Source organism: Trematomus bernacchii, unplaced genomic scaffold, assembly GCF_902827165.1.
Source record: "Trematomus bernacchii unplaced genomic scaffold, fTreBer1.1, whole genome shotgun sequence".
NCBI classification, from domain to species: Eukaryota; Metazoa; Chordata; class Actinopteri; order Perciformes; family Nototheniidae; genus Trematomus; species Trematomus bernacchii.
In genome coordinates this window covers 1-22,500 of record NW_022988034.1, presented here as the reverse complement: position 1 = coordinate 22,500, position 22,500 = coordinate 1, and the positions used below count along the sequence as shown (strand labels likewise).

General features: G+C 44.0%; 2 protein-coding genes across 2 annotated transcripts in view; one reads left to right on the top strand and one right to left on the bottom strand.

The window, feature by feature from the left end:
- Window positions 1-10,077, top strand: part of eif5b (eukaryotic translation initiation factor 5B) — a gene marked incomplete at its 5' end in the record, with an annotated part of 23,234 nt that extends 13,157 nt beyond the window's left edge. Inside the window, 9 exon segments of the mRNA XM_034117459.1 lie at window positions 349-480; window positions 482-511; window positions 3,068-3,199; window positions 3,546-3,677; window positions 3,797-3,873; window positions 4,245-4,409; window positions 4,591-4,729; window positions 5,231-5,392; window positions 9,360-10,077. Of these exon segments, the coding sequence (XP_033973350.1) occupies window positions 349-480; window positions 482-511; window positions 3,068-3,199; window positions 3,546-3,677; window positions 3,797-3,873; window positions 4,245-4,409; window positions 4,591-4,729; window positions 5,231-5,392; window positions 9,360-9,467 (1,077 nt within the window).
- Window positions 10,078-11,415: 1,338 nt separating this feature from the next.
- Window positions 11,416-22,284, bottom strand: bco1l (beta-carotene oxygenase 1, like). Its single transcript, XM_034117458.1, is given in 12 exon segments — window positions 11,416-11,796; window positions 13,187-13,241; window positions 13,243-13,299; window positions 13,391-13,485; window positions 13,850-13,955; window positions 14,975-15,241; window positions 15,456-15,676; window positions 16,391-16,538; window positions 20,125-20,272; window positions 21,334-21,463; window positions 21,548-21,676; window positions 21,933-22,284. Coding segments are annotated over 12 exon segments (1,575 nt in total). The 5' UTR covers window positions 21,997-22,284; the 3' UTR covers window positions 11,416-11,641.
- Between the last annotated feature and the right edge of the window lie 216 nt (window positions 22,285-22,500).

The following is a 22,500-nucleotide window of genomic DNA, read 5'->3' as shown; positions in this document are numbered from 1 at the left end:
CTGAAACTACAGGTATAAAAAGGCTCTTATTGTGAAACTCACAGCTGGATGTCTCTCCAGGTGAAAGCTCTTATTGTGAAAGGAGTGTATAAAGGCTCTTATTGTGAAACTCACAGCTGGATGTCTCTCCAGGTGAAAGCTCTTATTGTGAAAGGAGTGTATAAAGACTCTTATTTTGAAACTCACAGCTGAATGTCTCTCCAAGTGAAAGCTCTTATTGTGAAAGGAGTGTATAAAGACTCTTATTTTGAAACTCACAGCTGAATGTCTCTCCAAGTGAAAGCTCTTATTGTGAAAGGAGTGTATAAAGACTCTTATTTTGAAACTCACAGCTGAATGTCTCTCCAGGTGAAAGCTCTCCCCGGGATGGGCACCACGATCGATGTGATCCTGATCAACGGGACCCTGAGAGAGGGAGAGACCATCATCGTGCCGGGGGTGGAGGGACCAATCGTAACGCAGATCAGAGGCCTGCTGCTGCCCCCCCCCCCTCAGGGAGCTCAGAGTCAAGGTACAGCTGCTCCTACAAAATAAAAGCCTCTAAAGCATGTATTTTATTGTGTTAAAAGTATTCAAGACTCAAAGGTGTTCTCATCAGATGCTCAGCAGCTGCAGGGTAGACATGGCAATGACATACTCCTGACCTGAGCTCCTCCAACAACGCAACATGTAGAATAAAACACAAATAAAAGTAGTGCAAGAAGTCTATATCCATGTAGATAGAATATGATCTGTACAAGAACAGAATATGAAATTAAACATTTTACATTGACACAAAATTAAATACGGTTTATTGCGGTGAAAACTATTTATATAAAAAAGTAGATTGCAAGATGACAAACAGGTGAAGGTTTATCGGGGCACTTAAAGGTGTTTGGTCCCATGTCATGCTTTTCCGATTATTACCCGTCCCCTTGTGTTCTGTAGCTTCTGCATGTGAACGGTCTGCAGAGTCACAAACCCTCACAGTGCACCCTGTAGCGAGTAAAACTCTAACACAGAGAAGACCTGTCTCTGCTGCCCCAGAACGCCTCGCTGGACATTTCTCTTTTTCCATTGTTTTCTTCCGGGGCCTATTGACGTCACTAAGTCCAAATAGAACAATAGGTACACAGCTATAGAACAATAGGTACACAGCTATAGAACAATAGGTACACAGCTATAGAACAATAGGTACACAGCTATAGAACAATAGGCGCACAGCTATAGAACAATAGGCGCACAGCTATAGAACAATAGGCGCACAGCTATAGAACAATAGGCGCACAGCTATAGAACAATAGGCGCACAGCTATAGAACAATAGGTACACAGCTATAGAACAATAGGCACACAGCTATAGAACAATAGGCACACAGCTATAGAACAATAGGCACACAGCTATAGAACAATAGGCACACAGCTATAGAACAATAGGCACACAGCTATAGAACAATAGGCACACAGCTATAGAACAATAGGCACACAGCTATAGAACAATAGGCACACAGCTATAGAACAATAGAACACACAGCTATAGAACAATAGGCACACAGCTATAGAACAATAGGTACAGAACAATAGGCACACAGCTATAGAACAATAGGTGCACAGCTATAGAACAATAGGCACACAGCTATAGAACAATAGGCACACAGCTATAGAACAATAGGTACACAGCTATAGAACAATAGGCACACAGCTATAGAACAATAGGCGCACAGCTATAGAACAATAGGTGCACAGCTATAGAACAATAGGTGCACAGCTATAGAACAATAGGCACACAGCTATAGAACAATAGGCACACAGCTATAGAACAATAGGTGCACAGCTATAGAACAATAGGCACACAGCTATAGAACAATAGGTACAGAACAATAGGCACACAGCTATAGAACAATAGGCACACAGCTATAGAACAATAGGTACAGAACAATAGGCACACAGCTATAGAACAATAGGCACACAGCTATAGAACAATAGGCACACAGCTATAGAACAATAGGCACACAGCTATAGAACAATAGGCTCACAGCTATAGAACAATAGGCACACAGCTATAGAACAATAGGCACACAGCTATAGAACAATAGGCACACAGCTATAGCACAATAGGCACACAGCTATAGAACAATAGGCACACAGCTATAGAACAATAGGCACACAGCTATAGAACAATAGGCACACAGCTATAGAACAATAGGCTCACAGCTATAGCACAATAGGCGCACAGCTATAGCACAATAGAACACACAGCTATAGAACAATAGGCACACAGCTATAGCACAATAGGCACACAGCTATAGAACAATAGGCACACAGCTATAGAACAATAGGCACACAGCTATAGAACACACAGCTATAGAACAATAGGCACACAGCTATAGAACAATAGGCACACAGCTATAGAACAATAGGCACACAGCTATAGAACGATAGGCACACAGCTATAGAACAATAGGCACACAGCTATAGAACACACAGCTATAGAACAATAGGCACACAGCTATAGAACAATAGGCACACAGCTATAGAACAATAGGCACACAGCTATAGAACGATAGGCACACAGCTATAGAACAATAGGCACACAGCTATAGAACAATAGGCGCACAGCTATAGAACAATAGGCACACAGCTATAGAACAATAGGCACACAGCTATAGAACAATAGGCACACAGCTATAGAACGATAGGCACACAGCTATAGAACAATAGGCACACAGCAGGAGCTCCAACAAGTCGTGTAGGACAGAGAGTGAATACACATACTATACAGAGACGCTGTTTGAGAAACCAATGAGAGTTTGGAACATTGAACAATGTAAATCTATTCTATCTATCGATGAACCCTGACCTCAACAATGGAATTATGATCAGTAGAAATGGCCGTGAGTCATGGGACCTTTAAAAGTCTTATTGGATGAAACTGTCTCTGAGTCTGGTGGTTTTTGTCCTGATGCAGCAGAGAGAACAGTTTGTGGCTGGGGTGATGGAGGTCTTTTATAATCCTGCGGACTTTCTCCCTGAGCCGCTGGGTGTAAATGTATTATTTGATGTATTAATGTGTTGATGTGTGTGTGCAGAGTCAGTACGAGAAGCACAAGGAGGTCTCCACGGCTCAGGGGGTGAAGATCCTGGGGAAAGATCTGGAGAAAACTCTGGCTGGACTCCCTCTGCTGGTGGCTCACAAGGAGGATGAGATCCCTGTGCTCAGGGTAAAACACACACACACACACACACACACACACACACACACACACACACACACACACACACACACACACACACACACACACACACACACACACACACACACACACACACACACACACACACACACACACACACACACACACACACACTTATAATTAATTAATGGAATATTTGTCTGTTATTCTTTTTAATTAATTACTTTTACTCTTTTATTATGTATTGTTACTGTTATTATTGAGTCTATATTTTCTTTATTTAATATTATTATTAAATAATATCTCTCTCCCCCCCCTCCTCTCTCTCCCCCCCTCCTCTCTCTCCCCCCCTCCTCTCTCTCCCCCCCCTCAGGATGAGTTGGTGCGCGAGCTGAAGCAGACGCTGAGCTGCATCAAGCTGGAGGATAAGGGGGTTTACGTGCAGGCGTCCACGCTCGGCTCTCTGGAGGCGCTGCTGGAGTTCCTGAGGACCTCCAAAGTGCCCGTGAGTTCACCTTCATCATCTCATCTGCACCAGGCTCTATGTTCAAGGCTCTTTAGTCAGGGATAGGGTCAGGGTTAGGGTCTGACCTCTGACCTTTGACATCTGACCTCTCTCTGCAGTACGCCGGCATCAACATCGGCCCGGTTCACAAGAAGGACGTCATGAGGGCGTCCGCCATGCTGGAGCACGACATTCAGTACGTACTTTAATGTGTGTGTGTGGTGCCTTCAGGTACCCGGTGAACCTGGTTTAAATGTGTATAATAGCAGTGTTTGTGGTGCGTTCAGGTACCTGATTATCCTGGCTTAAATGTGTATAATAACAGTGTGTGTGGTGCCTTCAGGTACCCGGTGAACCTGGTTTAAATGTGTATAATAACAGTGTTTGTGGTGCGTTCAGGTACCTGATTATCCTGGCTTAAATGTGTATAATAACAGCGTTTGTGGTGCGTTCAGGTACCTGATTATCCTGGTTTAAATGTGTATAATAACAGTGTTTGTGGTGCGTTCAGGTACCTGATTATCCTGGTTTAAATGTGTATAATAACAGTGTTTGTGGTGCGTTCAGGTACGCGGCGATCCTGGCGTTCGACGTGAAGATAGAGAGAGAGAGTCAGGAAATGGCCGACAGTCTGGGCGTTCGAATCTTTTCTGCAGAAATTATTTATCACCTGTTTGACGCCTTCACCAAATACAGAGAAGACTACAAGAAGGCCAAGCAGGAGGAGTTCAAGTACGACTCTTACTACCGTTTATATATATATACATACAATTCTGACTTTATTTTGAAAATATTAAAATTCTGACTTTATTTTGAAAATCTCAAACTTCTTACTTTAATTTGAAAATCCAATAATCCAATTTTTTTAATCCAAAAAATACTTCTAACCCTTAATCCATGTGCTTTCCCTCAGGAACATTGCGGTGTTCCCAGCGAAGGTGAAGGTGCTCCCTCAGTTCATCTTTAACTCCAGAGACCCCATCGTGATGGGCGTCACCATCGAGGCCGGGGTCCTGAGGCAGGGGACGCCGCTCTGCGTGCCCGCTAAGGGGGTCAGACTCTCAAATATTAATATTTATATATATGTACAATATAGATACTGTTTTGAAAATCCTGAATGTCCTCTTCCAACATGAGAGTAGCATGCTAACAAAGGTATCCCAACTGTAGCTGTGAACATGACAGGATGTCTGATTACCTAGAAGAGCATCAGGACTGTTTGAGGCATATGATAGCTATGTGATTAACATGATGATTCAGCCTCTATGGAGATAGACATATGACAAGCATGCTCATTTCTGACGTGGAGCTAATCTGAAGTAAACATTGAATACTGCTTTCTATTCCTCCATCTTGTGACTGTGTAACTCCCTCTCTTGGATATCAGCATGTGAAGGACACTGTTCAGGAACTAGTTGATGCTCTGTATGTGATGACTCCTTCCATTCTGGAGAGGATCACAGATACATGGATCCTGAGATTGAAGCTCAAGCCGGGGACCAGGGAGCGTTCTCTAACAAATATATATGTTTATTTGTAATATCTGTTTGTAGTTTGTGGACATCGGCATCGTGACGAGCATCGAGATGAACCATAAATCAGTGGAGAGCGCTAAGAAGGGTCAGGAGGTTTGCATCAAGATCGAGCCGATCCCCGGGGAGGCGCCCAAGATGTTCGGGAGACATTTTGAAGCCACAGACATGCTGGTGACCAAGGTGAGGAACATAGAGAACTACAGGAGACATAGAGAACCACAGGAGACATAGAGAACTACAGGAGACACAGAGAACTACAGGAGACACAGAGAACCACAGGAGACACAGAGAACCACAGGAGACATAGAGAACTACAGGAGACACAGAGAACTACAGGAGACATAGAGAACCACAGGAGACACAGAGAACTACAGGAGACACAGAGAACTACAGGAGACATAGAGAACTACAGGAGACACAGAGAACTACAGGAGACATAGAGAACTACAGGAGACACAGAGAACTACAGGAGACAGAGAGAACTACAGGAGACACAGAGAACTACAGGAGACACAGAGAACTACAGGAGACAGAGAGAACTACAGGAGACACAGAGAACTACAGGAGACATAGAGAACTACAGGAGACATAGAGAACTACAGGAGACAGAGAGAACTACAGGAGACAGAGAGAACTACAGGAGACATAGAGAACTACAGGAGACATAGAGAACTACAGGAGACAGGAAACTACAGGAGACACAGAGAACTACAGGAGACATAGAGAACTACAGGAGACATAGAGAACTACAGGAGACATAGAGAACTACAGGAGACAGGAACTACAGGAGACATAGAGAACTACAGGAGACAGGAACTACAGGAGACACAGAGAACTACAGGAGACACAGAGAACTACAGGAGACAGAGAGAACTACAGGAGACATAGAGAACTACAGGAGACATAGAGAACTACAGGAGACATAGAGAACTACAGGAGACATAGAGAACTACAGGAGACAGAGAGAACTACAGGAGACATAGAGAACTACAGGAGACACAGAGAACTACAGGAGACATAGAGAACTACAGGAGACAGAGAGAACTACAGGAACACACAGAGAACTACAGGAACACACAGAGAACTACAGGAACACACAGAGAACTACAGGAACACACAGAGAACTACAGGAGACAGAGAGAACTACAGGAGACAGAGAGAACTACAGGAGACAGAGAGAACTACAGGAGACATAGAGAACTACAGGAGACACAGAGAACTACAGGAGACATAGAGAACTACAGGAGACACAGAGAACTACAGGAGACAGAGAGAACTACAGGAACACACAGAGAACTACAGGAACACACAGAGAACTACAGGAACACAGAGAGAACTACAGGAACACACAGAGAACTACAGGAACACACAGAGAACTACAGGAGACATAGAGAACTACAGGAGACAGAGAGAACTACAGGAGACAGAGAGAACTACAGGAGACATAGAGAACTACAGGAGACATAGAGAACTACAGGAGACAGGAACTACAGGAGACACAGAGAACTACAGGAGACATAGAGAACTACAGGAGACATAGAGAACTACAGGAGACATAGAGAACTACAGGAGACAGGAACTACAGGAGACATAGAGAACTACAGGAGACAGGAACTACAGGACACACAGAGAACTACAGGAACACACAGAGAACTACAGGAACACAGAGAGAACTACAGGAACACAGAGAGAACTACAGGAACACAGAGAGAACTACAGGAACACAGAGAGAACTACAGGAACACACAGAGAACTACAGGAACACAGAGAGAACTACAGGAACACAGAGAGAACTACAGGAACACACATAGAGAACTACAGGAACACAGAGAGAACTACAGGAACACAGAGAACTACAGGAACACAGAGAGAACTACAGGAACACAGAGAGAACTACAGGAACACAGAGAGAACTACAGGAACACAGAGAACTACAGGAGACATAGAGAACTACAGGAGACATAGAGAACTACAGGAGACATAGAGAACTACAGGAGACATAGAGAACTACAGGAGACAGAGAACTACAGGAGAACAGAGAACTACAGGAACACAGAGAGAACTACAGGAGACACAGAGAGAACTACAGGAGACATAGAGAACTACAGGAGACACAGAGAACTACAGGAGACATAGAGAACTACAGGAGACAAGAGAACTACAGGAGACATAGGAACTACAGGAGACATAGAGAACTATAGAGAACTACAGGAGACATAGAGAACTACAGGAGACATAGAGAACTACAGGAGACATAGAGAACTACAGGAGACATAGAGAACTACAGGAGACAGGAACTACAGGAGACATAGAGAACTACAGGAGACAGGAACTACAGGAGACATAGAGAACTACAGGAGACATAGAGAACTACAGGAGACATAGAGAACTACAGGAGACATAGAGAACTACAGGAGACAGGAACTACAGGAGACATAGAGAACTACAGGAGACACAGAGAACTACAGGAGACATAGAGAACTACAGGAGACAGGAACTACAGGAGACATAGAGAACTACAGGAGACAGGAACTACAGGAGACATAGAGAACTACAGGAGACATAGAGAACTACAGGAACACAGAGAGAACTACAGGAACACAGAGAGAACTACAGGAACACAGAGAGAACTACAGGAACACACAGAGAGAACTACAGGAACACACAGAGAACTACAGGAACACACAGAGAGAACTACAGGAACACACAGAGAACTACAGGAACACAGAGAGAACTACAGGAACACACAGAGAACTACAGGAACAGGAACTACAGGAGACATAGAGAACTACAGGAGACACAGAGAACTACAGGAGACAGAGAACTACAGGAGACATAGAGAACTACAGGAGACATAGAGAACTACAGGAGACAGAGGAGACAGAGAGAACTACAGGAGACATAGAGAACTACAGGAGACATAGAGAACTACAGGAGGCAGAGAGAACTACAGGAGACAGAGAGAACTACAGGAGACATAGAGAACTACAGGAGACATAGAGAACTACAGGAGACAGAGGAGACAGAGAGAACTACAGGAGACATAGAGAACTACAGGAGGCAGAGAGAACTACAGGAGACAGAGAGAACTACAGGAGACATAGAGAACTACAGGAGACATAGAGAACTACAGGAGACAGAGGAGACAGAGAGAACTACAGGAGACACAGAGAACTACAGGAGACAGAGGAGACAGAGAGAACTACAGGAGACACAGAGAACTACAGGAGACAGAGGAGACAGAGAGAACTACAGGAGACACAGAGAACTACAGGAGACATAGAGAACTACAGGAGACATAGAGAACTACAGGAGACAGGAACTACAGGAGACATAGAGAACTACAGGAGACAGGAACTACAGGAGACACAGAGAACTACAGGAGACAGGAACTACAGGAGACATAGAGAACTACAGGAGACAGAGAGAACTACAGGAGACAGAGAGAACTACAGGAGACATAGAGAACTACAGGAGACATAGAGAACTACAGGAGACACAGAGAACTACAGGAGACATAGAGAACTACAGGAGACAGGAACTACAGGAGACATAGAGAACTACAGGAGACAGGAACTACAGGAGACATAGAGAACTACAGGAGACAGGAACTACAGGAGACAGGAACTACAGGAGACATAGAGAACTACAGGAGACATAGAGAACTACAGGAGACATAGAGAACTACAGGAGACAGAGAGAACTACAGGAGACATAGAGAACTACAGGAGACATAGAGAACTACAGGAGACAGGAACTACAGGAGACAGGAACTACAGGAGACATAGAGAACTACAGGAGACATAGAGAACTACAGGAGACACAGAGAACTACAGGAGACACAGAGAACTACAGGAGACACAGAGAACTACAGGAGACACAGAGAACTACAGGAGACACAGAGAACTACAGGAGACATAGAGAACTACAGGAGACACAGAGAACTACAGGAGACACAGAGAACTACAGGAGACACAGAGAACTACAGGAGACAGGAAGAGGGTTATTAAAAACTACAAATCGTATTATGCTGTCTTAAATGATGCTGAATGATTTATTTTCTATGTGAAAGCACAATGTGAAAAACTGTATAAATAAAGTGTTTTATTATTCTAATGAAACTTAAATGCATCTCTTTATCTTTCAGATCACGCGTGAGTCCATCGACGCTCTGAAGAACTGGTTCAGAGACGAGATGACGAAAGGAGACTGGCAGCTGATCATGGAGCTGAAGAAGACCTTCGAGATCATCTGAGGGAACACACACACTCTCTCACACACTCTCACACACTCACACACTCTCTCACACACTCTCACACACACACACACTCTCACACACACACACACACACTTTCTCCCTCAGATGACGCCGGAAAAAGTAAAAAAAAAAAACTGAAAAAAGACGTGAAAAGTGTTTTTCTGTGAGAAACGAACAGTTCTTTCCACTGTTGTAAACAGTGATAATTACACACACACACACACACACACACACACACACACACACACACACACACACACACACACACACTCACACACACACACACACACACACACACACACACACACACAGTATTCCAACGTGCCTGTTCTTCAGCATCAACGTTGTGTTTCTTCTCTGATTCGTGCCGGCTGCGCTCTCTCCTCCCGGCGTATTGAGCTAAACGAGGATCCAGCCCAGGTGCATTGTGGGATTTGTAGTGAACTAGTGAACAAGACCAGGAGCAAAAAAAGGAGGATTTTTTGTTTCTCAAAACACCAAACCCTGGAAGCGGCGTCAGACTCTCTCCGGAACGTTTGGGTGAAAAACTGAGGATTTAAAAATGTTTCTGCTGATGTAATAAATTCCCAGAATTCCTGCAGTTTCACTTCCGTTTCCTGTTCCTGTCTCACACCTCCACTTTATAGCAGAAACACATTCAAAGCCTTCAGAAGACACATTTAATATTCACTGATATTATGATTTAACATATATAAATTATGACTTCTTAATCTCAGAGAAGTTCTAAAAAAAATTCTGGGACATTTTGGAGTTTTTTCCAAAATGTTTAATATAGAGCCGAAGAACATTCTCTGGGATTATGGTTTACTGAAACACTTTATGATTTTATAATCTCAGAATATCTGATTTGTTTTCTGGTAAATGTGTTTGTTGGGTTTTACTTTCTAAAAGACGGTTCATGATATCATTAAACTGTGTTGCAAAGTGTTTACTGGGTTAATTATCTGACGGTTTGAAACCCTGCGCCTGAAATAATCCCAGCTTTTCCGTTTGTTCCCTAATTTTTATTTTTATTTAAATCAAAATTAGGGAACAAACCTTAAAAAAACTTGCTGTTTCTCTTTTCTCTGTAATTCATTTTCACCTCATTTCTATAAAAAGTGCGCGGATAGGCATTTCATCGTGATGCGTTCAAGAGCAGCAAACTGGTTTTCATACTCCCTCATGGTGCGTTCAAGGACAGTCTGACATTTTAAACCTTTTAGTGAAAAACAGACATTTTAGATCCAGAAAGTCCATGAATTGAAAGCGTTGTGTGACGTCTTTAAAGGTACGTTCATCTTTTAAAGAATCGGTTCCCATGATGTCGGATATTTGCAATGCAAATTAAAAAAGAATTAAAATCTGTATATCCTCATGTGAAGCTTTAATGTGTTTGTGTTTACTTTTAGATATATTTAAAGCAAAATCACAATAACAACAAACCAAATGTCAAACAATTCAGATTCACTTTTAGCTTTTTTACATCCAGATAGGAAAGATCATGTTTTACAATAAATATTATTTTAGCATTGAATTGATTTAGACGGTGAAGAGATCCTTCCGTCTTCTCCCGCCTGTCCGTCGGGTCGCGGAGGAAGCAGCTGAAGTCAACAATGAAGACGAAGAGCTTTACTAACACACTGCTTTAATGTAACACTGAAATCACAAAACAACAACAAGCTACGTAAACAAAGCACAACGTGTGCAAAATAACAACAGGGGGTAAAATAACGCATGATGACATACATCGGCAAACTTATCAATTAGCATTTTTGTATACGAACGTTTTTTAATCCAACAAAAGGATAATGTTCTGTAATTGCTAGGTTTAAGATTTAAATTGAATTTAAAATGGACCTCAACTAAATAATGAATATCATAAATGTATAGAAATGGAGAGAAATTAGGGTTAAAGTTAGAAATGACATTCGAGCTGCAAATCTACCTTTAAGCTAAACTATGTTTAAGCGTAGCTGCTCTGTTTCATACCACATGAAGATGGTAAAGAACAACAACAACAGAATCTACAAACAATAAATGAACTCATTCTGCACTTTGCACCTTATTCAGTTGCCTTTGTGTTTTCCACACAGTTCCACCTCAGAGGTGAGTGCAGATACGTTTGAGTCAAACTCTAGACTTGGAGTTCAGGACGCTTTGTTCAGGCGTCAGACGGCGGCGGGGATGAACAGTCCGTGGAGGTCCATGTGCACGTCAGCATCGATGGACGCTCGGGCGATCTCTGTGAAGGTTTTGGCGTCGAGGACGAGCATGAAGGGCGAGATGTTGGGATCCGGAGAGATGACGGACGATAAGATCACGCCTGAGAGAAGAGGAAGGAAAACGGTCAGACTGTGATGGAAACTTCTGGATCAATGGAGACTCAGAGAGACACAGAGAGACACAGAGAGACACAGAGAGACTCAGAGAGACACAGAGAGACTCAGAGAGACTCAGAGAGACTCAGAGAGACACAGAGAGACTCAGAGAGACACAGAGAGACTCAGAGAGACTCAGAGAGACTCAGAGACACACAGAGAGACACAGAGAGACACAGAGAGACTCAGAGAGACACAGAGAGACACAGAGAGACTCAGAGAGACTCAGAGAGACTCAGAGAGACACAGAGAGACACAGAGAGACTCAGAGAGACTCAGAGAGACTCAGAGAGACACAGAGAGACTCAGAGAGACTCAGAGAGACTCAGAGAGACACAGAGAGACTCAGAGAGACTCAGAGAGACTCAGAGAGACTCAGAGAGACACAGAGAGACTCAGAGAGCAGGAGCTTTGATGGAAACACTGATGGTTTATTTGGAGCTTCGGCGGAGAATTCACAAGACATGTTCTGTGTTTCTGAAGATCTCTACCCCAGACCATGTATTTCAACCCAGTCTCACGCCATTTCGTGTTATAGTCACGAAATTAATTTAATCTATTGATTCGTGTTCACCAACACGATTTTCGCATTTTTTTCGTGTCACACAGAACGATTTCAAAAGCAATGTATTTCTATTGGTAGTATGTTTCGTGCCTGCAACACGTCTTTTTGTCCGGTCGGGTCTTGGAAGACCAGAAGCTGTGTGGTTCATAAAAACATGTTCTTACTCAATATCTTACCCTAAGCCTAACCCTATCCCTTTTATTTTAAATTGTATAATGTCTGAGTTCTTTTGCCGTCCGTGAGGAAAAGAAATGTCTCAGAGCCTCAGAATACTGACATCTGTATTTTATGTCAGCTTTTTTTCCTTCTAATTTGTTATTATTTGGTGCAGGCACGAAACATACTACCAATAGAAATACATTGCTTCTAAAATCGTTCTGTGTCAGAATACTGAAATCTGTATTTTTTTAAATGTCTTTTTCCTTCTAATTTGTTATTATTTACATTGCTTTTAAAATCGTTCTGTGTGACATGAAAAAAATGGGAAAATCGTGTTGGTGAACACGAATCAATAGATTAATTTCGTGACTATAACACGAAATGCCGTGAGACTGGGTTGTGTATTTAGTTCTGAGAGAAGAATCAACATGCTGCAGAACAAGATGCATCACTATAACCTCTATCAGCTGACGCCAGCAGGAGGAGCAGAGAGACACTGAGAGCAGCTCAAGGTGCAGGCAAACTGGGTCAAAGTTATGGGCCTATAGGAAAATATTTCCCCAACAAAACTAACCGCCATTTTCTCAAGATTAGCGTTAGCATTAGCTCACCGTCGTCTTCCTCCACGGCTCCTGGAGACGCCACGAACACCGGCTCCGAGGCGAAAGCAGTTCTCCTGATGCCACTCCAACAGATTCCTGCTGACCACGTCAAACTTTGCGATCTGTCGGACGAGAAAAGTTTTAGTCCAGACCGAGTTATTTGATCAGCGGTTGATTCATGATTTCTTAGCGATGTTGGGATCAATGTTGTACCTTGCTGGGATGAGCCGATAACTCCATCTTTGAGGCGTAGAAGTATCGGTACTTCTTAGCGTTGAAGTTGTAGTTGATGCCCGGGAGCTCCAGACCTGAGAATTAAAGACTCGTTAGCTAACGACAAACAAACAAAGTTCGTTTTTCTGAGCGTTAAGACTCATTCTGTGGTCGAGCGGTGCAACAAATTGGTCTTACTTTCAGGTTGATTGGATTACTCCTGTAGTCCCAAAATACGACTTAATTAGCACTGTAAATAGATGTATTAAGATACGTACAGTAGTGTATCGTCAGCGTAGAGTCAGATGCTTTTTTTTAAAATACGCAATCCTCTGTTTATAGGATTATAAAAGTGTCATTTCCATTTAAAGGGGACACTGTAAGCTCCCAAATGTCTCTTTAACCAGTTATTTGTGCAGGTGTCAGGCCTCAGAAGCTGTAACCTTTCAGTGAACCAACCTTTGAACAGGAAGTCGGGCTGGCAGTAGACGGATCCGTCCTCCTTCATCACCGCCGTCGCCGTCTCTCCCTCCAGAGTCACCAGGTTAGATCCTCTGGGAGCCTCCTGCAAACACAAGCTTTATAATAAACCTTATGAACCTGTTAGAGAAATCTCACTGGTCTCCGGCTTGATCTTCAATCTCAGGATCCATGTATCTGTGATCCTCTCCAGAATGGAAGTAGTCATCACATACAGAGCATCAACTAGTTCCTGAACAGTGTCCTTCACATGCTGATATCCAAGAGAGGGAGTTACACAGTCACAAGATGGAGGAATAGAAAGCAGTATTCAATGTTTACTTCAGATTAGCTCCACGTCAGAAATGAGCATGCTTGTCATATGTCTCTCTCCATAGAGGCTGAATCATCATGTTCATCACATAGCTATTGTTAAGGAATAATTCTTCTAGATATCTAACCTTTTGCTCTGTGACGTTTTATGATCTACTCTGACGTCTGTTATCTCCTTTAAGGAAAGGCCTTGGTGCCATATGTGTTGTCATCAGTTTGTGACCGGTCAACTTGTCTGGCACGAAGGGTAATTGTTGTGAGAACGCTGAGGCACTTCTTTATCGGTGTTTGTGGACTCTAAGATGTGAAATCTTTGAGGCCATGAGTGTCGGACGCAGGTGGCTCAGTGTTCCCAGCTGTTTAGTCTACTCCTTCAGAGATGTTGATTTCTCTCTGTGAACCAGTTCAAAGGTCTAGCATAGAGAGAGGTTCTTCAGAATTGACGTGGCAACTCTACCGTGTAGGTCAGAACCTCTGACTCTTTGACTTGTGATGTGAATCCTCCGGCCGAATACTCTGAATAAACCCATCAGTGTTTGACATCAAAGCTCCAACTCTCACCGTGTCTCCTTCCTGAGTCGGTGACTCCATGCATTACTACACAGAAGTTTCCTCCACAGCTATCATATGCCTCAAACAGTCCTGATGCTCTTCTAGGTAATCATACATCCTGTCATGTTCACAGCTACAGTTGGGATACCTTAGTTATCATGGTACTCTCATGTTGGAAGAGGACATTCAGGATTTTCACAAAACCTTTGAATCTTGACTCTTGACTCTTGAATCTTGTACCTTGTTGTCGGCGAGCGGCAGGACGAACCTCAGCACGTCGGGGATGCAGGAGCTCCGGTTCTCCTCCATGAAGCTGCCCACGTCCTGCTTCAGGTTCTTCATGTAGAACATCTCGTACAGTTTGCTGTCCTCGTAGCTGATCAGGTCGAACACCACGTGGCCGTCCGACTCGTACGCGTTGATGTGATGGAAAACAACCAGAGCGTCGGCGTAGAAACGCGTGGACACCGCCTTCCCCGTGTGCTTGTTGACGACGTGGAACAACGTCTGAGGAGAGAAAGGTAAACAAACAACGGCCTTCAGCTGCTTCTCTAATGCTAATGAAAGGTGCTTCAACGCTTCCTTTCCTATCTCCTTTGGCAGAGTGTAATGGTTTCCAACATGGGGGTCCGTATCTCCACTAGGGGTCGCTTCAGCTTTACGTTGGACATCCTATTTAAGACATACAGTTAGATCTCAGAAACAGAAGCTTTCGACTCACGATGTCGTCCTTGTCGAACTTCAGGCAGCTGCCCCAGTTGATGCCTCTGAAGTAGGCGGTGGCGAGCTTCATGATGTCCAGTTTGTACGGCTGCTCCACGAACACGATGTAGTTCTCCGTCATGCCGAAGCTGTGGTAGTAGCTCGGGAACAACGTGGAGCGAAAGGGGATCGAACCGATCTGCTCCACCTTCCTCAGAGCCGGCTTCCCGTGCTGCTTATCTGGAACCAACAGAGAGAAGCACGTTAGTATCTTTATTCGATCATTGGAGCTCGTTCTACTGCCTTCTTCTTCTTCCTGTTCCCTCGTGTGTTAGTCAATGTGGAGAGATGAAACGTAACCAATATGATGGCTCTCTGTTATGAACAGGTGCTGCGCAGGGATTCAGGTTGGCTAGCTAGCTAGCTTGGGAAAACAATCATTTATGTTACTGTTATTTGACAAAATCTACTTTCAAAACATAACACAATAATTGGGTAACTCTACGGACCTCCTGGGGGCCCCATGTTGAATATCAATGATCCAGTGCCATCATTACTGTCCCATACTTTGGTTTTTGACAAAGATTCTGCAGAATGATGACATTTCTCAGGCTCACGCTGACTTTCCTGCGAATGCTTCTATTAGCTTGGATGCTAAACATTGTAAGCATTGTCTTTGAGGGCTACAAGTCCACAGTTCAGGAATAATCTAGCCAATAAACGCCCAGAAATATGGACCTTTTCTCTCCTAGATATCACCCGTCGTATATCCGTGAGTTATCATGTGATTAGATAACGATCACTGGAGACTGACACGTTGCCAACACGTTGGAGGACACTTTCTGATTAGTCTGATTACAGCATCGTAAACCAATTAGATAAAGACGAGTTTTACTGCCTCAAATGGTTCATTAGTCTGGAACACAACGTGCTCAATTATCTTGAGAAACGCACCTGAAGCGTCTCCTGGGACTTTGAAGATGACGTACTTTGGGAGGCCGAAGCTCATCATGGCGGTCCCCATGTTGTAGGTGTTGCCTTCACTGTCGTAGTGAGGGTGGGCCGTGGCCAGGTTCAGGGCGATGTGGTCCCTGTAGTTAATCTGAGACATAGATCAGGGTTTAGTGAGGGTCCCTGTAGTTAATCTGAGACATAGATCAGGGTTTAGTGAGGGTCCCTGTAGTTAAACTGAGACATAGATCAGGGTTTAGTGAGGGTCCCTGTAGTTAAACTGAGACAATAGATCAGGGTTTAGTGAGGGTCCCTGTAGTTTAATCTGAGACATAGATCAGGGTTTAGTGAGGGTCCCTGTAGTTAATCTGAGACATAGATCAGGGTTTAGTGAGGGTCCCTGTAGTTAAACTGAGACATAGATCAGGGTTTAGTGAGGGTCCCTGTAGTTAAACTGAGACATAGATCAGGGTTTAGTGAGGGTCCCTGTAGTTAAACTGAGACATAGATCAGGGTTTAGTGAGGGTCCCTGTAGTTAAACTGAGACATAGATCAGGGTTTAGTGAGGGTCCCTGTAGTTAATCTGAGACATAGATCAGGGTTTAGTGAGGGTCCCTGTAGTTAAACTGAGACATAGATCAGGGTTTAGTGAGGGTCCCTGTAGTTAAACTGAGACATAGATCAGGGTTTAGTGAGGGTCCCTGTAGTTAATCTGAGACATAGATCAGGGTTTAGTGAGGGTCCCTGTAGTTAATCTGAGACATAGATCAGGGTTTAGTGAGGGTCCCTGTAGTTAAACTGAGACATAGATCAGGGTTTAGTGAGGGTCCCTGTAGTTAAACTGAGACATAGATCAGGGTTTAGTGAGGGTCCCTGTAGTTAAACTGAGACATAGATCAGGGTTTAGTGAGGGTCCCTGTAGTTAAACTGAGACATAGATCAGGGTTTAGTGAGGGTCCCTGTAGTTAATCTGAGACATAGATCAGGGTTTAGTGAGGGTCCCTGTAGTTAAACTGAGACATAGATCAGGGTTTAGTGAGGGTCCCTGTAGTTAACTGAGGCATAGATCAGGGTTTAGTGAGGGTCCCTGTAGTTAATCTGAGACATAGATCAGGGTTTAGTGAGGGTCCCTGTAGTTAATCTGAGACATAGATCAGGGTTTAGTGAGGGTCCCTGTAGTTAATCTGAGACATAGATCAGGGTTTAGTGAGGGTCCCTGTAGTTAATCTGAGACATAGATCAGGGTTCAGTGAGGGTCCCTGTAGTTAATCTGAGACATAGATCAGGGTTTAGTGAGGGTCCCTGTAGTTAATCTGAGACATAGATCAGGGTTTAGTGAGGGTCCCTGTAGTTAATCTGAGACATAGATCAGGGTTTAGTGAGGGTCCCTGTAGTTAATCTGAGACATAGATCAGGGTTTAGTGAGGGTCCCTGTAGTTAATCTGAGACATAGATCAGGGTTTAGTGAGGGTCCCTGTAGTTAATCTGAGGTATAGATCAGGGTTCAGTGAGGGTCCCTGTAGTTAATCTGAGACATAGATCAGGGTTTAGTGAGGGTCCCTGTAGTTAAACTGAGACATAGATCAGGGTTTAGTGAGGGTCCCTGTAGTTAATCTGAGGTATAGATCAGGGTTCAGTGAGGGTCCCTGTAGTTAATCTGAGACATAGATCAGGGTTCAGTGAGGGTCCCTGTAGTTAATCTGAGGTATAGATCAGGGTTCAGTGAGGGTCCCTGTAGTTAATCTGAGACATAGATCAGGGTTTAGTGAGGGTCCCTGTAGTTAAACTGAGACATAGATCAGGGTTTAGTGAGGGTCCCTGTAGTTAATCTGAGACATAGATCAGGGTTTAGTGAGGGTCCCTGTAGTTAATCTGAGACATAGATCAGGGTTTAGTGAGGGTCCCTGTAGTTAAACTGAGACATAGATCAGGGTTTAGTGAGGGTCCCTGTAGTTAAACTGAGACATAGATCAGGGTTTAGTGAGGGTCCCTGTAGTTAATCTGAGACATAGATCAGGGTTTAGTGAGGGGTCCCTGTAGTTAATCTGAGACATAGATCAGGGTTTAGTGAGGGTCCCCTGTAGTTAAACTGAGACATAGATCAGGGTTTAGTGAGGGTCCCTGTAGTTAAACTGAGACATAGATCAGGGTTTAGTGAGGGTCCCTGTAGTTAAACTGAGACATAGATCAGGGTTTAGTGAGGGTCCCTGTAGTTAAACTGAGACATAGATCAGGGTTTAGTGAGGGTCCCTGTAGTTAATCTGAGACATAGATCAGGGTTTAGTGAGGGTCCCTGTAGTTAAACTGAGACATAGATCAGGGTTTAGTGAGGGTCCCTGTAGTTAAACTGAGACATAGATCAGGGTTTAGTGAGGGTCCCTGTAGTTAATCTGAGACATAGATCAGGGTTTAGTGAGGGTCCCTGTAGTTAATCTGAGACATAGATCAGGGTTTAGTGAGGGTCCCTGTAGTTAAACTGAGACATAGATCAGGGTTTAGTGAGGGTCCCTGTAGTTAAACTGAGACATAGATCAGGGTTTAGTGAGGGTCCCTGTAGTTAAACTGAGACATAGATCAGGGTTTAGTGAGGGTCCCTGTAGTTAAACTGAGACATAGATCAGGGTTTAGTGAGGGTCCCTGTAGTTAATCTGAGACATAGATCAGGGTTTAGTGAGGGTCCCTGTAGTTAAACTGAGACATAGATCAGGGTTTAGTGAGGGTCCCTGTAGTTAAACTGAGACATAGATCAGGGTTTAGTGAGGGTCCCTGTAGTTAATCTGAGACATAGATCAGGGTTTAGTGAGGGTCCCTGTAGTTAATCTGAGACATAGATCAGGGTTTAGTGAGGGTCCCTGTAGTTAATCTGAGACATAGATCAGGGTTTAGTGAGGGTCCCTGTAGTTAATCTGAGACATAGATCAGGGTTCAGTGAGGGTCCCTGTAGTTAATCTGAGACATAGATCAGGGTTTAGTGAGGGTCCCTGTAGTTAATCTGAGACATAGATCAGGGTTTAGTGAGGGTCCCTGTAGTTAATCTGAGACATAGATCAGGGTTTAGTGAGGGTCCCTGTAGTTAATCTGAGACATAGATCAGGGTTTAGTGAGGGTCCCTGTAGTTAATCTGAGACTAGATCAGGGTTAGTGAGGGTCCCTGTAGTTAATCTGAGGTATAGATCAGGGTTCAGTGAGGGTCCCTGTAGTTATCTGAGACATAGATCAGGGTTCAGTGAGGGTCCCTGTAGTTAAACTGAGACATAGATCAGGGTTTAGTGAGGGTCCCTGTAGTTAATCTGAGGTATAGATCAGGGTTCAGTGAGGGTCCCTGTAGTTAATCTGAGACATAGATCAGGGTTCAGTGAGGGTCCCTGTAGTTAATCTGAGGTATAGATCAGGGTTCAGTGAGGGTCCCTGTAGTTAATCTGAGACATAGATCAGGGTTTAGTGAGGGTCCCTGTAGTTAAACTGAGACATAGATCAGGGTTTAGTGAGGGTCCCTGTAGTTAATCTGAGGTATAGATCAGGGTTCAGTGAGGGTCCCTGTAGTTAATCTGAGACATAGATCAGGGTTCAGTGAGGGTCCCTGTAGTTAATCTGAGGTATAGATCAGGGTTCAGTGAGGGTCCCTGTAGTTAATCTGAGACATAGATCAGGGTTTAGTGAGGGTTCCTGTACCCTGAGCAGCGCCTGCAGGATAACGTTATTTTGGATTGAAGTTATTATTATTCTGATGAACGTACCCTCCCCACGGTCTCCAGGGTCTCCGGGTCGATCTGGTTCATGTAGTTGACCTCCGACGAGGCGTAGTAGTCCTGCCCGTACCGGATGATGTTGATCAGGTTGTTGTCCGTGAAGTCCGGGATGACGTTGCTGAGGTGTGTGAAGACCCTGGAGAGAGGAGGAAAGACACTTAGCCAGCGATAACCCATCCTCAGGTGGAGTTAAGGTCTCCTCTGTGGGTAAATAAACATCTCTATATGGACTAAAATGGGTTCAAACAGATCTATACGTCTCCTGGATGGACTGAATCAGACCTCTATACGTCTCTGGATGGACTGAATCAGACCTCTAGATGTCCTGGATGGACTGAATCAGACCTCTATACGTCTCTGGATGGACTGAATCAGACCTCTGGATGTCCTGGATGGACTGAATCAGACCTCTATACGTCTCTGGATGGACTGAATCAGACCTCTATACGTCTCTGGATGGACTGAATCAGACCTCTGGATGTCGTGGATGGACTGAATCAGACCTCTAGATGTCGTGGATGGACTGAATCAGACCTCTAGATGTCGTGGATGGACTGAATCAGACCTCTAGATGTCGTGGATGGACTGAATCAGACCTCTGGATGTCGTGGATGGACTGAATCAGACCTCTAGATGTCGTGGATGGACTGAATCAGACCTCTAGATGTCCTGGATGGACTGAATCAGACCTCTAGATGTCCTGGATGGACTGAATCAGACCTCTAGATGTCGTGGATGGACTGAATCAGACCTCTAGATGTCCTGGATGGACTGAATCAGACCTCTAGATGTCCTGGATGGACTGAATCAGACCTCTAGATGTCCTGGATGGACTGTAACAGATCTCCCCATGTCTTTGAGAGACTAAAACAGATCTATATGTCTCATGGACTATAATAGATCTTTGCGTACAATGAATGGACTTTGGCGAACTAAGACTTGACATGTCTAAGATTAGCTCAAAAAAGATCTCTATATGTCCTAGATGCATTAACACAGATCTCTAGGTGTCCTGGATGGTTTAAAACTGATCTATAAAGATACTGGATGGTCTGAAAGCATATTGTCCTCGTACCGTGAGAAGATGTTCTTGATGGACTAAACCAGATCTCTATATGTCTTGGATGGATTAATATGGTCTGAATCAGATCTCTACATGTCTTGGATGGACTGATATGGTCTGAAAGCGTTGTGTACCGTGAGAAGATGTTCTTGCAGGGGTCCGGGTAGATCATGGTCCCGAACTCTGAGACCACGATCCGGTTCGCCTTGATGTTCCTCTTGTAGGTGTCGCTCTTCAGGAACTTGCTCCTGTAGGTGACCTCACCTGGAGAGCAGCAGGTAGAGAGTCAGCATCACTGAGGTTATTATGGGATGTTTGTGTACGTTAGAACACTTCCTGTTTGCTCACCCCCGCTGAAGGTGAAGCTGTGGATGAGTGACAGCCCGTCAAACCAGTGGTTGTACTGGGACTCTCCCACTGAGAAGAGACCGGGGCCGTTCCTCAGCAGGGAGCCCCTCAGCCAGGGGGGGAGCTCACCTGGGGTCAGAGGTCACACAGGTGAACAAGCATTAAGTATAGGAATAAAGTTAAACCATATTTCACGTAAAAAGAGTCAATCCTGTGGGTCTTAAATGATAAATTAATATTTTTAAAATTACATACAAATAAAAATACCTGCAAAATAAATTAAGAAAAAACTAAATAAAGTAAATAAAATATGTCTAGCTCTTTAACTCAAAGCACCGGTCCAATAGAAATCACAACACCTGATGATAAAGACTCAGAGTCTCACCTGTCACCTGAGCCTTCACCGGCTCCAGAGTCTCGCTCCCGTTTTTCCCGAATATTTGATCCATGTTCCTCGTATGTATTTCCCAGAATGCACCTCTCCACACACACTGCTCGCACACTGACAGCAGCTGCTGTTATGAAGCCTTCATGTGACTCTTCATCAGATATCACCTGTGGACTTCACCCGGATTTTCACAATAAAAGCCTCTGTGGTGCTGACCTCTTTAAAGACTGTCAAAGTATATGTAGGTAGTAGCACCCAAACATTGCTTACCATCCTCTGAAAGATACGCAGTGTGTCCACACACTGCGTATCTAAAGTGGTCGATAACCCGGGCTTTTATTTTGAAGGGGCCGAGCAGCAGAGGAACCCTTGGACTCGAATCATTAAAGCTAAATCAGATCATCTGCAAACAGACGATAACAGCCGAGCAATGGGACATCCCATAATCTCCGTCTGCAGAGAGAGACAGGTAGAGAGAGAGTGAGAGAGAGAGAGACAGGTAGAGAGAGAGAGTGAGAGAGAGAGAGAGACAGGTAGAGAGAGAGTGAGAGAGAGAGTCAGGTTA